This window comes from Gossypium raimondii, chromosome 7 (genome assembly GCF_025698545.1).
Source record: "Gossypium raimondii isolate GPD5lz chromosome 7, ASM2569854v1, whole genome shotgun sequence".
NCBI lineage: Eukaryota > Viridiplantae > Streptophyta > Magnoliopsida > Malvales > Malvaceae > Gossypium > Gossypium raimondii.
This window is the reverse complement of record NC_068571.1, coordinates 39,649,285-39,667,120: the sequence shown is the minus strand read 5'-3', so window position 1 is coordinate 39,667,120 and position 17,836 is coordinate 39,649,285. Positions and strand designations below refer to the sequence as shown.

The following is a 17,836-nucleotide window of genomic DNA, read 5'->3' as shown; positions in this document are numbered from 1 at the left end:
TATTTGATTCCTAACTTTTTCTCCTAATAAAGTGGGAAGTCCTACTAGAAATTTTTCTTTCCAAAATGGTTGTTGGTTATCAGATTTTTGCATAACTCTAGTCATAAAGATATCTTTATACCATTTAAAATCGGTTAATTTTTTGCATTTTAAATTTGATAAAAATTCTGAATTTCTATCTTTAAGATGAGAAGGATCTCCAATAAAGTGTTTAGAGATTGAGAAAATTAAAGTTGCTACTGCATCTTGGATTTCTCTTCCTTGTTCGTCTAAAATAATTCTATTTTGGTCATCTTTTTTATTGCTTTTAAAATTTCTTCCTGTTGGGTTTTAGTGAGTGCATGATCCCACCATCCTTTTAATTGACCAAGAATCCAAAGAACTAAAATATTAGCTATAGCATGATCACTGATTAATCCATTTTGATTTTGGGTTTTATAAACATTTGAAACCATTGTTACTTTTTGTAATAAACTAAGAATATTGTATTCAGACATTCCATCTATATTCCATTCATAGATTGTATTAGCATTGTATTTATTTTGGAAATTAGGTTTTTCTTCTATGTTAAGATTTGGTGCAGTGATTTTTGGATAATATAATATTTTTGGTTCTTTCCAAGCCATCTTATTAATTTGTTGTTCATCTGACTGATCCGAGTCAGATTGCGAGGATTGGTGTAATGTATTTACTGAATATTGGGCTTGTATTGGGGTATCATGGGCAATTAATTCAGACTTGTAGCTCTCCAAAGCATTAAGTCTATTTTGGATTTCTGTTAGGAAATCATTTTGAGATTTTTGAAAAGTTTTTGGAATCTCATAAGGTGTGAATATTGGTTCTTTGAAACTTTTTTCGATTATCTCTTTTGCTGGTTCTTTCTTGATTGGTTGACTTTCTACCAAATTCTCAATATAATATAATTATTTTTCTATTGTATGAAGATTAATATTTGTATAATTATTTTGTTCTATTATCATTTTAATATCTTTTGATGAGATTTGTTCTATTGCATCAAGAGCTCTCATTCTTAAAGGGTTTGCTTTTATTCCAGTATTCTTGTGAAGATATTGAACCTCCATTAAAGGGGGATGTCGAGATTCAACTTCTCCTTTATTAGTCTGCCATCTAGTATTATGTCTTATTGTATTAACATATTCTAAATAATATTCTTCAAACCATTCAAAGAATTTTATATGGACTTTATGGGTATTCATAAATCCATAATATTCTTGAAGAATGCTTTATTTTTTATCATTATAATATTTAAAGTAATCTTCTCTTTTTTGCTTATTTTTGTTGGAATAGAAGTGCTTTCTACACCATTCTTTATTTATTTCAAACGTTTTTTTCTAAAACAAATATTTCTGAATTTTCTCCTTGTCTTACATTATTAGTCATTGATGAATAAGTTGGTGACATATTAGGTGAATTTTGGGGACTCTCTTCCTGTCTGGCATAGATAGGTTGAGCTATATTTGAGGAATTATCTATTCCTTGAAAATTGGTCCTAAATGTTGTTGGGATAGAAAAGACAGAGGCTCCGGCCATCCTAAAATCTACTGTTTGTGTTTCTGGATTTGACTATTCTTCTATGTTTAACCTCCTAAAAGTTGTGCCGGTACTTCCTATTTCGAAGGAGTATCTTGGAGGCATTCTTTGTGGCCTATTGAATTTTAATTCAACTGTGCCATCTTGGTGCTGAAAATTTTCACTTAATGAAGTGTTTCTTATGGCGATTGGTGCCACGAGATCTGTAGCACCTTCAAGTTTCCACTTATCAGGAAGATTTATCTCATGCCATTGTATTGTTCTTGGGATTGTGGTATGAGATCTTGTGGTGTCTGTCTCTATTAAAAGGGTTTCTCCTTTTGGGTTTTGGAGTAAAGCCTTGGTATTAACAACAGAATACATAGCTTTGAAATGAAGTCTATAAACTAATGTTAATACTTTCGTACCAGGAATCATTTTGTAGTTATGGGTATGTATTTGGAGGGTCAAAGATTGTAAAATATTTTTGTCAGTCAAAGAAACCATAAAATTTGGATAACAATTAAAATGTATTGGGTCTGTACATAGGCTTGTTTCTATAGTTCCTAATAATGAGTCATTAAACATAATGTGTCTTTGGTCTCTTAAGACTACTAAAATAGAGGTGTTTTTAGTGGCTTCAACACTAAGAGGTTTGGCCCTAACCTGGACTAATCCAAAATGGATATATTTGTACCTTTGTTCTTTAAGTTTATTAATGACAACTTTATCTAATAATTGGATTGTTTCATATTCTTTTTGAATAGGTAAACTCATTTCTTTTGTTTTTATAACATAACTGCAAAAAACATTTAAATTTTCAAAAGTTATTTTCTTGTAAACTTGGTTTGTTGGAACTCTTGGAAGAGTCCAATTATCAAATCTTTGGGGAATATTTTCATAATGTTCTTCTTGTTCATTAATAGTATTGTTTGAGGTTTGGTCGGATTCTTGGGATTTATTAGAAACAAAGCTTACAGAAGAATTGGTTTTTCTAAGGAAAGGAAACATTCTTTGTTTTCTTATTTCCTACTAGAGGTGTTCATGGGCCACCTACCGGGTTCGGCCGGCCCGAAAAAATTCTACCGGGTCCTAGGCAGCCCTACCAAATATGGGCCTAGAATTTTGCCAGCCCGCCCGAAAAATTCATAAGCCTGCCAACCTGCCTTACCGCCTGCTTTTTAAATAAATACCAAAAATTTATTTTAAAATTAAAATAAAAATTAAAAAAGTATTTTAAAATATTTTAAAATTAAAAATTTTAAAAAATTAAAAAATTTTAAAATTAAAAAATTAAAAAGTATTTTAAAAGTATTTTAAAGTTAAAAATAAAAATAAAATATTTATTATTCTAAGGCCGCTCTGGCCAAAAGGTTGTGCCTGAGGTCTGCCCATTTTTAATCGGGCCTCGTTTTTTGCCCAAGCCCATATTTCGGGCCTATATTTTACCCAAACCCTCTCATATTTCAAGGGCCGTCAGGTCAGTCAGTCAGCCTACCATGAACACCTCTATTTCCTACAAGGGTTCTACTATCTAGATTTACTTAATTAATTAAGTCACAGGGGATACTATGTCTTTAACATGCCAAGGTATAAAACATGCCAAGGTATAAAATATCTAGATTTACAATATTTATTAAGTTTTCAAATTACAAATTTTACTTACAAAATTCCCAATGCAGAAATATCCAACAAAGGTATAAAATATAAAACATGTTTTTTAATGGTAAAAGATATTACCCAAGATGTCATATTAGGAACCCCATTCATATTTACTAAAAATATTTACGGGTTTGATTTACAAAAATAGAGTCCCAAAAATGTACTTTCTGACTCCCGTAACTATCAGGTCGTTACAGGTATGTCATTGTATTATGTAAGGTGAAATACTTGTGCTGTTGCAGGTGTGTCGCACGATCATCCGAAATTGGATTACGACATGATTGGTGCAAATGAAAGTGGCACTTCGGTGCAAATGAAAGTGGCACTAATGGCACTGCTGTGCAATTAATGAAAGTGATTGTTTCGCATAACCTAAATGTTCTATTGAGTCTTCTGTGGGTGAAACGAAATGTTTTAAGTGAAATCAGTAGAGTCTGTAAGTGAAATATGGTAAGATTGAAAATGAAAATGATCATTTAATTATTAATTAATTAAATTAATTATGCTACATTTAAAGTTCTGATATGTTAAATTTAATTAAGGTATTGGTAAGTTTAATTATTGATGTACTTAATAAGCTTTTATAAGCTTAATGTGTTATTTTTCAATGCGTAGGTGGCAGAGGCTCGAATTGGTGTTTTAGAGTGAGGATAAAATTTCATATCATCACATCACATCTCAAGGTTTGGAAAAAAAGTTATGGTTTTGATATTTTCGTAATAGATCATGGCATGTACTTAGGTTTAAACAAAGTATGTGTGTAAGATTTATAGAGGAGATGTTTGATCAACTTTGATTGAGTTATGTGTTAAATTCTGTAGTGCTAAAGGTTGAAAATAGCCTTATGGAAATGAAATATTGGCTAAATTAGTTGAAATATGGTAGATGAGTATTGTTTAGGGTGTTAAGAAATGAAGTATGGAAAATTCAAGAAAATAGTGCACTACCTGACAATGAACATACCACGTCGCAACTAGACCAAGTCAGAGAGTGGTGTGGCGACGTTCGGTCTGAAATTTTAGAAACTTTACAATTTAGTCCTTGATCAATCTTAGACTATTAAAAGAGTTTTCGTCAACTTGTACAGAACTCGGACACGAGTTTGAAACATGTTGTAAAATGTATAATTATCCTAATAACTTGAACGAAGTGATAAAATGGACTAAAATTAATTGTCGTTGCTTCGGCAACAAATGTAGCATTCCAATATCTTGACTTGACAATCGGGTCAGGTATTAGGAATGTTACAAGCAAGCCTTTTCTTTCATTCGAGATCATCTTACTAAATAGGTTTTCAGTTGGAAGAATAAGCTACTATCCAAGCCTAGTAAAGTGATCGTTATTAAAATGATGGCCCACGCTTTACTATTTTATTGCATGAGTGTCTTCATGATACCGTTAGGTATTTGCGATGAGCTCCAAAGAATGACGAATCTTTTTTGTAGGTGTTCGAGGTCAAGTATGATAAAAGGTATTCATTGGGTTTCTTGTGACAAGCTTTGTGTGCCTAAAAAAACATGGTGTTACGAGTTTTCAAAATCTCAACTCCTTTAATTTAGCAATGTTTGGGCAAGCAATGTTAGCATCTTGTCGCTAATATGGAATCTCTTCCTAGTCGAATCTAGAAAGTCAAATATTATCGAGATGGGGATTTTTTTTCAATGCTTCTAAAGGTAGTAATCCTTTTTTTTTTGTTTGTTTGTTTGAAGGAATGTCTTTGTGGTCATGAATTTTCTTTTTAAAGGTTTATGTTGGAGGTTGAGTAGTTGAAACTCTATTCGAGCTTTTAAGACAAATTATGTTCTTATAAGAATACTTTTGTCTCTTTATATTTTTAATAAAACTAGTAAATTAATGATACTATGATAAACCATTAGAGTGCATTTAATATTCTTAATATGATTTATTTATTTAAATTTTCTTTTAATCACAATTTAAACTAATTTTTATTTTAATTTCATACATATTACAAATGTCTTATTGTTAATTTTAAACTTTAGGTTTCATTATTTATTTTTTATTGTATATTAATTTTAAACACAAAAATATATTTTAAACATTTATTTAAAAGTTATGGATGATGATATTAATGTATTGTAGATGAAAGTCCATCCAATAGAAGTTGAGTTTTTTCTCTTTCAAAAACATGCAAAAGAAGAGAGAGGAAAAAACACGGTGTCATTTGCAGCGGTTAATTATGTTATGTGATCGTAAGAATAGGGCAAAAGAAATAAACAAAGAAAAAAGTGCTTAAAAGTCGCAACGAACTTGCAAGCTTGTATAAGATGAGAAATCTCACTTTTACCCCTATTGATCTTTTGTGTTGACTGAAAAGGGTAGTTTCGGTATTTGATTACATCTTCAAAATTCCCGGGTCAGCTTAGGTGTGTTCTTCCTTTTAAAGCTCTTAACTAACTCTTGTCTATAAAAAAGCTTAAAAACTTCACCACTTTCTGTATTTTTTTCACAAAAATAAAGATAAAAATAAATTAGAGATTAAGTAGGATGCAATCGAATGCTTTTGAGCTCGACGTAGAGGCGGGCAATGAGGAGTCATTTCATAGACCGTCGAACGCAGAGGTGGTTGAGCAAGATGAGGAAGATCTTATATGGGAAGCGATCGCTCGGTTGCCTTCGGTGAAAAGAGGACGCTTCGCGATTTTGAGAAGGACTCCATCGGAGATTGAACATAGTGTAGGAGGCGGAGGAGTAGAAGGAGGCGGAGAAACTGGAAGTACGGAGACGATTGATGTGACTAGGCTAGATCGAGCTAGAAGGGAACTAGTTGTAAAGAAAGCATTGGCTAGTGATGATCAAGATAATTATAAGCTTCTCTCTGCTATTAAAGATCGCCTTGATAGGTAATTCGTTTTCGTTGTGGTTTTAATTAATTTGTTGTTATTAAGTAAGATGTATTCACTTCTTTTTCTTCACAAATCACGAGTTGTAATTTTTGGCCTGGGGTGCAGAATAAAAGAAAACTTGTTCTTGAATAGAAAACAAGGTAGAGTTGATGGGCTTTAAATTTGGATATACGTAATTAGATGTAAATGAGTATAAAATTTTGCAGAGTTGGAATGGAGGTGCCAAAGGTTGAAGTAAGGTTCCAGAACTTAAACATCAATGCCAATGCAGAAATTGGGTCAAGAGCTTTACCTACTTTAATCAACGTTGCTCGTAACTTCTTTGAGGTTCGGTAACTTTTACGTATCTTTCTTTTCTTTCATATTTTTGTAAGTGAAATCTGTGATTCATTTCTGGTATTCTTTTATATTCTATTAATAACCACAATTATGTTGTTTGATAGTACGTCTTAACAGGTTTGAGGGTTTTACGTCCTAATAAATTCCAGTTACATATCTTGAAAGATATCAGTGGTATCATTAAACCAGGAAGGTAATGTAAATATTTATGGTTCACATGAGGGCGCAAATTTAAATGATCTTGTTTTCCCATTACTTTGCTGCTTGTTTTAGGATGACGTTGCTTTTAGGACCACCAGGATCGGGCAAATCCACCTTGCTTTTAGCTCTTGCTGGGAAACTTGATCGCAAATCCTTGAATGTAAGTCATGCTTGCTTTCCATCAACTTTTGGGGAAATCACACGATGTAACTCATTTGCATACCTGTTCCCGTCGTTTTCACGAATCACTTCGTGTCACCTTTCAAGTTGCTTTTCTCCCCATGTGATTCGTGAACACCGCCTGGTGAAAGGACGTAAGTATAATGCCACTGGTCAAAGCAATTGCATGTATCGATTTGGGTCTGCTTGACTGTGTACCCAACCTTTTTTATGTATGAAATTATAAATCAAAGGCTGTTGGAACGTGAAGTAGCTCTTAACTCTTAAGCTCTAGTCAATACAAAAAAAAAAAAAAAAAAAGTTGTATTTTACGCTGTGCAGGTGAGTGGTGATATTACATACAACGGCACAAAACTTGACGAGTTCTATGTTAGAAGGACTTCAGCATACATTGGCCAAACAGATAATCACATACCAGAGCTAACTGTTAGAGAAACATTTGATTTTGCTGCTAGGTGTCAAGGTGCAAGTGAGGGCATGGCAGGTTTGTTTACTTCCAATATCACCAAATATTAGTCACTTACTTAAATTTCACTTTAACTCACACTTTCAACTTTAGGTTTTGGTTAAAAGCAGTCTAAAAAATATTTTTGTACAAAATTAATTCAAATACTATGATATATTAATTTGGTAACAGGCAATCGGTATCATGAAGTTTAGTACATTAGTTAATATGGTAAAATTGAACAGTGCCTAAGTAAATCTTGACAGAATAACCCCCCCAAACATTCTATTTATATTGGGTACCCAACGTGCACTCACTCAATCAATATTGTTTAATGATATAAAAAGTTTTCAATTTTTTTTTAAATGTGTCTTTTTTTTCACGCAATTGAGTACTTAAACTATTAAAATCTATCAAAAACCCTTTTGATCGTTAATTTTAATAGTTGACCATTAAAGTTAATTGTCTCTAACTTTTTCAGTTAAAATTACCACGCGTCACAATAATGACAAAAATTTATTAAAAAATATAAAAATCAATAAAATTATAAAATTATAACTTATAATAAAAATTTAAAAATTTATTAAAATAGAAAAAATTATAAAAATCGTAAAATATATAATTGTAAAATTTTATAAAAATCATAAAAAAATCATAAAATGCATCAAAAAGACCCTTTAACCATTAACTTTAACCTTAGCCGTTAAAGTTAACGATCCCTACTTTTTTTCAGTTAAAGCCATCACGTGTCGCAACATAGCGTGACATGTAGTGACAAATGATAAAAATAAAAACCAATAAAAGTTATAAAAAAATTATAAAATACTTCTTTTGATAACACGTGATGGCTTTAATTAAAAAAAATAAGGGACAATAAACTTTAACGGTCAACTATTAAAGTTCAAATGACTTTTTATGCATTTTAATAATTTAAGAACCTAATTGAGTAAAAAAAAAAAACACATGCACTTAATTTCTTTTTATAAAAAATTTGACCACCCTTAAACCAATCAAAATTACTTTCATTGACTCCATTAAAGGAGGACCTCAGTCCCAAAATTTTGGGAAATTAAAATTTTATTTTAAATTTTAAAATTTTAATTATACCTTTAAATTTATTTTTATGAATCTCATTAAGTTTTCTAAAATTTTAAAAATTTTAATTAAACTCTAAAATATTTGTAAATTCTAAAGCTTCTAATTTTTTTTTAAAATCATTAAAATGAGTAGATATTCTCAAATTTTTTAAAAATTTTGATTGAACTTAATGCCAATTTCCCAATTCCTACCTCTTCAGCATTGCGGTCTGCAAATACACGACTCTCTTTTATGTCGATTATGACGAAATTGACCTCAGCGTATATAATTTAGCTGGATAATATGAAGTCAATCAGGCCGTCTAAAGATTTACATAATGTTAGTTTAGAAAGATATTGATTTACTTATATTTTTGTATTGAGGATATTTATGTTTTTATCTCACCACTTTTCTCTTCTACTTAATTTATACTTATAGGGTATATGAAAGATTTAACCAAACTAGAAAAGGAAAAGAATATACGCCCAGTCCCAGAAATTGATGCTTTCATGAAGGTTAGCTTTAAAATATGCTCAATATATATTGTCGAGGGAGGTTGACTCCTTTCTTCAAGTGTCATTCGCTCATGGCTCACAGACCCCTCAATAAATCCGTTGTTATCTTAGGTTGAGTTTTTTCATCCGACTCTGTCTAATATCCAAATTGATGATAGGATTCACGAAGCGATAATGTCTCATTAGATTGAGTCATGCATGGCGCACAACTATCTAGTAAAGGGATGTGAGCATCTCACACTTGATAGGGGTCTGAATCCTTGTCTTATATGGCATTTAAGGCCATGTATGTTACTCCTTGATCAATAGTCCCACCTTTTTCGAAAAAAATTTTGAAGTGTTGCCGTCTGAAACCAATCGACCTCTCAACATATATTATGAGAGATCGGTGTCTTTGGTTACATTCTTTATTTATTTACTGCATTATTGCTTTTACTTTGATTTTGCACAGGCATCATCCATTGGGGGTAAAAAACATAGCATTTCAACAGATTATGTCTTAAAAGTGCTTGGTCTTGACATATGTTCAGACACTTTCGTTGGAAATGATATGCTTAGGGGTGTCTCCGGTGGCCAAAGGAAAAGAGTTACTACAGGTATCTCTCTTGATACAATTTCGTCATCACTGAATTCTGTCAAATAAGATTCTATTTTTGTTTAGTTTAAACTCTTATGATACAATTTTAATTAATTCATGGAAGACATTACTTAAATTATCATTCGATTTTTTTTATGGAAGGCATTACTAAGGATTATCATTTGCTTTTTTTTAATAAAGGATATGATGAAAGGTTGTACAAAGATCAAATCTAGGACAACTGCATTTAACCACTTCATCTATAATGGTTTGGATGATGCATTACTATTTTGTTACTTTGCATCAAATTATAATAGTCTGCACTGTCCCCGTGCAGGAGAAATGATTGTTGGGCCGAGAAAAACTCTTTTTATGGATGAAATATCCACTGGACTTGATAGCTCTACAACATTCCAAATAGTAAAATGTATGCGAAATTTTGTTCATCTAATGGAAGCAACTGTACTTATGGGTCTGCTACAGCCTGCACCGGAGACATATGAGCTATTTGATGATGTATTGTTGTTATCCGAGGGATATATGGTGTATCAGGGCCCTCGAGGAAAAGTTTTGGAATTCTTTGAGTCATTAGGATTCAAACTGCCACCGCGAAAGGGTGTTGCAGATTTTCTTCAAGAGGTATTCATTTCTTTACAGGTACATATATGGTTGGATCTTCTTTAGTTACTTACCTAGCTAGTTGTTGTTGTCGTCGTCATTGTCGTCAGGTGACCTCTAAGAAAGATCAAGCTCAATATTGGGCTGATCCGTCGAAGCCATACGTGTTCATTCCCGTTTCGGAAATGGCCATTGCATTTAAAAATTCCAGATTTGGGAAGTCTCTGGAGTCAACACTTAGTGCACCGTATGATAAATCTCAAAGCCATCCTTCAGCTTTGGCCAGAACAAAATATGCTGCATCAAGATGGGAGCTTTTGAATTCTTGCTTTGCGCGAGAAAAACTACTGATGACAAGGCAGAGTTTCCTTTACATTTTCAGGACATTCCAGGTATGCTTTGGGTTGCCACTTCTACGCTTGTTATGTTTACCCATCACCTTTACATCATAATTTGACACTGACATTCTTAACCATCTATGGTTCGATGATATATGAAGTGAGAACTTTTGTGTATTATGCTTTTTCATTTTTCAGTAATAAACTTCTGTGTATTATACATGACTAAATATTATGATTTTTTTTTGTCATTAATTTTTGTTTTGAAGTTTTTCTCATGTATTTCACTTTTGAATTTATGCATTACGTGTTTAAGGTTGCATTTGTGGCTTTTGTCACGAGCACAATTTTTTTAAGAACAAAACTGCATCCGGTAGATGAGATTAATGGCAACCTCTACCTCTCATGCCTTTTCTTCGGGGTGGTCCATATGATGTTTAATGGATTTTCTGAGCTATCCCTTCTCATATTTCGGCTTCCAGTATTTTACAAACAACGAGATAATCTATTTCATCCTGCATGGATATGGTCCGTCGTCAGTTGGAGTATTCGTGTACCTTACTCTGCTATTGAAGCTGTAGTATGGTCTTGTGTTTTATACTACACTGTTGGTTTTGCCCCTTCTGCTGGGAGGTATCTCCTATTTCACTCTCTCCCATGATGTTTTTTGCTATCAGAAATTTCTTCTCATTATTTCTAGTTTTTGGATTCAGATTTTTCCGCTTCACGTTCGCCCAATTTGTATTACACCAAATGGCAGTTAGTCTATTTCGAATGTTGGCTTCCCTTGCTCGAGATTTGGTCGTTGCAAATACCTTTGGGTCAGCTTCACTTTTACTTGTATTTTTGTTGGGTGGATTTGTTATACCTAAAGGTATGTTGTCTAATATATTTTATTTAGGAATTAAAGATAAAATATTTTTGTTGCTGATTCTTCAAAAAGAAATATATATATATATATATATATAGTTGATTGATTTACTCTTTTTCTTTTAGACCAAATTAAGCCATGGTGGGTTTGGGCTTCATGGCTGTCACCATTACAGTATGCGCAAAGAGCAGTTTCCATTAATGAATTCACAGCTACAAGGTGGAAAAAGGTGCATTAATCAACATGCTTTCTTCAAATTTCTGTTTATTATAGTAATGATTAATATGCTAGACGTGTAATTGTTGAGACATGTTTCAGATATCTGCTATTGGAAACAATACAATCGGATACAATGTGCTTCATCAACATGGTTTACCTTCTGCTAAATATTGGTATTGGCTTGGAGTTGGTGTGTTAATAGGTTATGCTGTGATTTTCAACATCATCGTGACTCTGGCCCTAGCCTACCTGAATCGTGGGTTATCCTTTAAATTATTAAAATCATTCACAACTTCCTTTCTCTAAACTTCATCATGTATCCAAAGATTCTCTTATATAGTTTTTCTATTCACGACAGCTTTAAGTAAAGGCAAGGCAATTGTACCTGAAGAGACAGAAGAAAATTCTGTTAGGAAGGATGGTTAGTCATATTTGATATATGGAGCATCAACTTAATTTTCATATATACGGCTCGTATGCCTGTTTTAAAGGATTGCGGTAATTCCTTCACAAATTTCAAATCTCTCTGCAGTTGAAAGCGAAAAGTTGACATCAGATTCTTCATCTGCTCAGGGCAGCAGTAAGAAGGGAATGATTCTTCCATTTGAACCATTAGCAATGACTTTTCATAATGTCAATTACTTTGTGGATATGCCTGTGGTATGATTCTTTAGTGTTTTTTTTTTTTTTTTTGCAGTTATGTATATATTTTACTGATGTGAAGCCTCACTTTTCAATTTCCCCGTTTTCCTTTTATCCAATATCTCAGGAAATGAGTGCACAAGGCATACCTGAAACGAGATTGCAGCTCCTCTCAAATGTTAGTGGAGTATTCACTCCAGGTGTTCTTACGGCCTTAGTCGGGTCCAGCGGAGCGGGAAAGACTACATTGATGGACGTGCTTTCCGGGAGGAAAACCGGTGGATACATTGAAGGGGATATTAAGATATCAGGATACCCAAAGGTACAGGAAACATTTGCCAGAATTTCAGGATATGTTGAGCAAAATGATATACATTCTCCTCAAGTCACGGTTGAGGAGTCTCTCTGGTTTTCCTCCAGTCTTCGTCTTCCCAAAGAAATTAGCAAAGACCAGAAAATTGTGAGCTGCATAATCCTTTCAGCAATTTATATTTGTTTTGTACTTAGTCTAGTTTCACTTCACTGCATTTCTCATATTTTCACTTCACTGCATTTCTCATATTCTTTTTTGCACACTTACCTATAGGAGTTTGTTGAAGAAGTGATGCGTTTGGTAGAGCTTGATACACTAAGGAACGCTATAGTTGGTTTACCAGGTAGCAGTGGCTTATCAACAGAGCAAAGAAAACGTTTAACTATTGCGGTGGAGCTTGTTGCAAATCCTTCCATTATATTCATGGATGAGCCTACATCTGGACTTGATGCACGGGCTGCAGCAATTGTGATGAGAACTGTTCGTAATACTGTTGACACTGGAAGAACTGTGGTGTGCACTATTCATCAACCCAGTATTGACATTTTTGAAGCATTCGACGAGGTTTATCTGAGTATAATGTTTTAAATGCCATTGCGATAGCTAGGTTAAGAAGCTTAAATAATACTTTGCTTTTCATCTAAGTTTGCCTATAAATTTTCATATCTAGCTGCTGCTTTTGAAACGAGGAGGTCGGGTTATATATGGAGGGAAACTTGGAGTGCGCTCGCAGATTTTGATAGACTATTTCCAGGTGACTTACACTCTCACTATTACTATCATTGTGCTGAAGAGAAAACATAACTAAGTAAGAATGATACACTGATTACTCACTTTTCATATTTACAAGAATACAATGAAGGTCAGTCTTTACCGAAATGCTATAGATATGTCACGAGGTGCATTGCTTTAAGATAAATTTGAAATTTTTATTCGGCTTCGTTCCAGAATGCATACTATCTAGAAACTATGAAGCACGTACGCACCGGAGATCCCCTCATACCGATTTCGCATTAGTGTCTGACACAGACATGCTAGAATACGTACCGAACATGTCAGGACACACCAGAAAAAAAAATTGAACATGGTCTGATACGGTCAACAGACGTGTGTACATGGGATTTTGGTGGTTGAAACTGGCTGAAAGCATCAAAATAGTGGTAGAAATTTTTTGTTTGAAACCCTGGTCTACGCTTTATTATTAAGATTTCCTAAAATCTACTTTTATTGGTTTTAAATTTATTCTGACACCGTTAATGGTGGTCGACAATGACAACGACAGTATTTTTAGGTCGAAGAAAATAGATGAAAAGAGAGGAAAGAAAAAGGAAAACAAAAACAAAAACTTCTTAATTTTACCATTTAAAGCTTTTTTTTTTTGGTAGGTTTGAAAGATGAAAAATTAGAAAATTAGAATGATAGGAAAAAAAATGAAATGATGAAAATAAAAGAAAATGAAAATGAAAAAAGGGATTTTCTAATCTTACCCTTTTAAGACTTTATTCGAAGGAGTGAAAAGAAAATTAGAAGATAATAAATTGAAAAAGTAGAAAAATAGAATTATATAGAAAATACTATTTCTCTTTCCATAATCATGTTTGGTAAGAAATATTGAAAAATTAGACCTATTCATTAGTTGGTAGGGCAGAAAAATGAAAGGAAAATAAAATGAATTTTTTGAAAAATGAATAATTTTCTCTCAAATTTTTAAAGATGTATCGCCATGTCCGTATCATATCATACTTGTATTGCGTGTCCGTGTTTGTAAGTCATGGGCTAGAATACTTGAGTAATTAGTATGCAATTTAGGCACAAATGCCAAGCTCTATTGTTGGCATTTTATGTATGGTTTCAGACTACCTGGAGCATTCAAAGTGTAGTTAGCATGCAAGTTTAAGATCAAGCAAACTATAACTACAATGCACTAAGGAAACTATATGCATTCACATTCCTTTAGACTTCTTTAGGTATTTACGAGATTTCAACATATTCACAAATTAAAATAATTATCAGAATGGAGATTATTTATATCTTCATATTTCTTTACTCTAATAGAGAATTGATGGCATTCCCTCTATTCCTGATGGATACAACCCAGCAACGTGGATGCTTGAGATTACTAACCCTGTAGCAGAGCAGAGAATTGGTAGAGATTTCGCAGATATATACACAAATTCTGCAGAGTATAGGTAATTATTGTGTTGTCATGTTACTAATCGGTTTAACTTGCTCTCAAGCTGCATAAGTAGACATTTTGATATCCACGTTACAGGGAAGTGGAAGGTTCCATTACGCGTTTGAGTGTTCCTCCTCCTGGTTCACAACCATTAAAATTTCCTTCCGTATATTCACAAGACCAACTGTCTCAGTTCCTAATTTGCCTCAAGAAGCAAAACCTTGTGTATTGGAGAAGTCCTCGTTACAACTTGGTGAGACTGGTTTTTACGACGGTGTGCGCATTACTATTAGGCTCCGTTTATTGGGATGTTGGTAACAAAAGGCAAGTAATGTTGGTTACTTTATGTTTTGTGCTGAAGTCCAAATACTCGAAAATGGCTTAAACAAAATCATTGTTCATTTGACCTCTAATTTTCATCATGCATGTTTATGATGTCATTTTCTGCCATTGTTCTACAAACCTACTAAATCATTTGGTGTGCATATTGTTTATACAGGGATACAACTAAAGGTTTGTTTATGGTTATGGGTGCCCTTTATTCCGCATGCTTATTTCTTGGGATCAATAATGCTTCCTCAGTACAACCAATTGTATCTATTGAGAGAACAGTGTTCTATAGAGAGAAAGCAGCAGGATTGTACGCTCCAACTTCTTATGCTGCAGCCCAGGTAATTAGTTTTAGCATGCAGTTTATTTTGTCCTAAAAAATTAAGTACTAACACACGCTTCGGTTGTTTTTGGAATAGGGCCTTGTGGAGCTTCCATACATTGTTGCTCAAACAATTTTGTTTGGGGTCATCACATATTTCATGATTAATTTTGAAAGGACAGCTAGTAAGATTCCTTATTTCACTTTAACAACGCCATTTTATGTAATAGAGTGATGGTTGCCCTGCTATTTCTTTAAATTAAGTCGTCTTTTATTTGTTTTTGTTTCAATTTACCTACCCTCAAATGAACCAACTCCCAGGGACTCTGGCTTGCTAGAGAATGAATGTGACTGTCTTTCATATGTAGTAAGAAACAAACATGACTTTCTTTTGATTAAAATATATGTATTTCATGAACCCAGTATCTGATTGTAGTAGGTACTAATTACTAGAAATATATGTGACCCAATTGTCTACAATAAATGCAACTTTGCTTATAAGAATCTCTCTCTTATTGCAGGTAAATTTTTCCTTTATCTTGTCATCATGTTCCTTACCTTCACCTATTTCACCTTTTATGGTTTGATGGCCGTTGGTCTCACACCTTCTCAACATATGGCAGCTGTCGTCTCTTCTGCCTTTTACTCTTTCTGGAATCTCCTCTCTGGTTTTCTTATCCCAAAGCCAGTAAGTAGTACAAAGCTCTCTGCATATTCTACTATTGATCTCATATTTCTAACTTACTCATTTCAAGGTATTTTGGGTACAAGTTGCTAATTTGTTCTATAATGTTAGGGGAGCATTAGGGCTTTTATTTTTATAAAACATGTGGCGATAATCCACAAAAGTACTTGTATCTAGGGAAACGTTAAGGAAACCACTATTCAAACCTTTGATTTGGGTCTATGGTTAAATAATCCCTGCTGTTTTTTTTTTTTAACTTTTTCTCTTTCTCCATTTCCTAAAAATAGACATATAAGAGATCAATTGATTTATGTAAATTATTGATAAAGAGTTGGTATTTAGGAAGTGTGGTTCCCAATCATGGAATGAACCATTTTGATTTGGACTGCAGAGAATTCCAGGATGGTGGATCTGGTTCTACTACATTTGTCCTGTTGCATGGACTTTAAAGGGTATTATCAGCTCTCAGCTTGGCGATGTCGAAACCATGATTGTTGAACCGACATTTAAAGGCACCGTGAAAGAGTATGTATCAACAGTCTTCGGCATTGATCCCGATGTAACAGGACCCGCGGTGGCCGTACTAATCGGCTTTTGCATCTTATTTTTCGGTGTCTTTGCTTTCTCTGTAAAATTTCTCAACTTCCAAAAAAGATAGAAGGATGAATTTGAGAGCTATGGTCTCATTTTGTTGATGGTTTCCTCTTAAGTGGGAAAAACCAAACAAATTCATGAAAAGCTAGTATGTTGCCGACCTTCTTCGATGATATCTACTTAAATTTGGTGGTCATTAAGCTAGCAAATAACTCAACCACTCATTACAACATAGAAAAAAAGAACAAATATTGCTTTGTTGTTATTGTTGATATAGCAACTATAGTTCTTTTCTTTTTTGATCAATTATAGCAACAAAAGTTGGTTGTGATGGTGAACGTAATAAACATGCCAGCCTTTATTGTATCTTGTCATCTTGATTATTGTCAAACTCAATTATCAATAATATCTTAAAATTCTTTAATAATTTGACTATTCATGTAATGTTTGTATTTTTTTATGGTAAACAACATTAACAAAACAAAAAGAGTAACCAAGACACAATAAATGAGGGAAATTTAAATCCAAGCCAATACGCCTCCTCCCTACACCTGGACCTAAATCCCTCGAAAAACATTAAAAAGAGATATAAAATCGTATTGAAAACAATTAAGTAAAAAAGGAGGAGAGTTCCAAATAACATTATGAGCATATAATAGTGAGTGGCCTTATCTGCATTACAACACGTCCAATGAAAGGATAAAGCTTGTAAATACTTTCAAAACTAAAGTCTCGAAATAAAAGACTAAATTATGACACTAACGACAACGAGAACACAAAGCATCAATGGCTACTTTGCAATTAAACTCAACCATTACATTGTCAAAAAAGAGAGAGAGACTTAATCTACGAGAGGGCCTCTTGAATGGTCGTAGTTTTAACAATAATTGGTTCCGATGTAGCATTCAGCATAATAGCTTGCCCTTTAATAAACTGACTCTGGTCTCTGCGAACAATAGCTACCAAGACAACTACGTTCCATTCCGATGAGATAAAAGTGTCCATATTACATTTAAAACAGCTAGATGGAGATCTCATCTAATACAATAGATGAGGAGGGTACCCAAAGGATGCACTTTCTACACATTGGAAAACCATATTCGCCTCTCGCTAATCCTGAAAAAACTTATCTACAAAATAAACAATTTGGGAAGGTTGAGTCACCACTTTCTTCCAACAAAATAGGTTCTAATAGAATCATATACTCCAAGAAATAACAAGAAAACGTTCTCTAAGAGTGGAATTCGTATGATGTAACATGTAATGCATAAAATCAATAAACAAAGTGTAACATCCCTAACCCATATCTGTCGCCGGAACAGGGTTACGGAGCATCAC

General features: G+C 33.4%; 1 protein-coding gene across 2 annotated transcripts; it reads left to right on the top strand.

Annotated features, from left to right (window-relative positions):
• The first annotated feature begins 5,619 nt into the window (after positions 1 to 5,619).
• LOC105791903 (ABC transporter G family member 31) lies at positions 5,620 to 16,694 on the top strand. 2 transcript variants are annotated; one of them, XM_012620209.2, is made up of 24 exons: positions 5,620 to 6,053; positions 6,263 to 6,383; positions 6,500 to 6,588; positions 6,669 to 6,756; positions 7,098 to 7,260; positions 8,737 to 8,813; positions 9,265 to 9,409; positions 9,728 to 10,029; positions 10,119 to 10,400; positions 10,663 to 10,979; positions 11,060 to 11,220; positions 11,343 to 11,446; positions 11,536 to 11,692; positions 11,795 to 11,857; positions 11,969 to 12,096; positions 12,206 to 12,538; positions 12,665 to 12,955; positions 13,062 to 13,145; positions 14,447 to 14,580; positions 14,664 to 14,891; positions 15,067 to 15,238; positions 15,317 to 15,404; positions 15,741 to 15,907; positions 16,296 to 16,694. In XM_012620209.2, exons 1-24 carry the CDS (start codon positions 5,698 to 5,700, stop codon positions 16,560 to 16,562), a joined length of 4,317 nt encoding a protein of 1,438 aa, XP_012475663.1. In that variant the 5' UTR covers positions 5,620 to 5,697; the 3' UTR covers positions 16,563 to 16,694. The 2 variants fall into 2 exon arrangements, with proteins under 2 accessions (XP_012475663.1, XP_052489504.1); XM_052633544.1 differs by lacking the exon at positions 5,620 to 6,053 and having other exon boundaries at positions 6,327 to 6,383; positions 6,513 to 6,588.
• Positions 16,695 to 17,836: the final 1,142 nt, after the last annotated feature.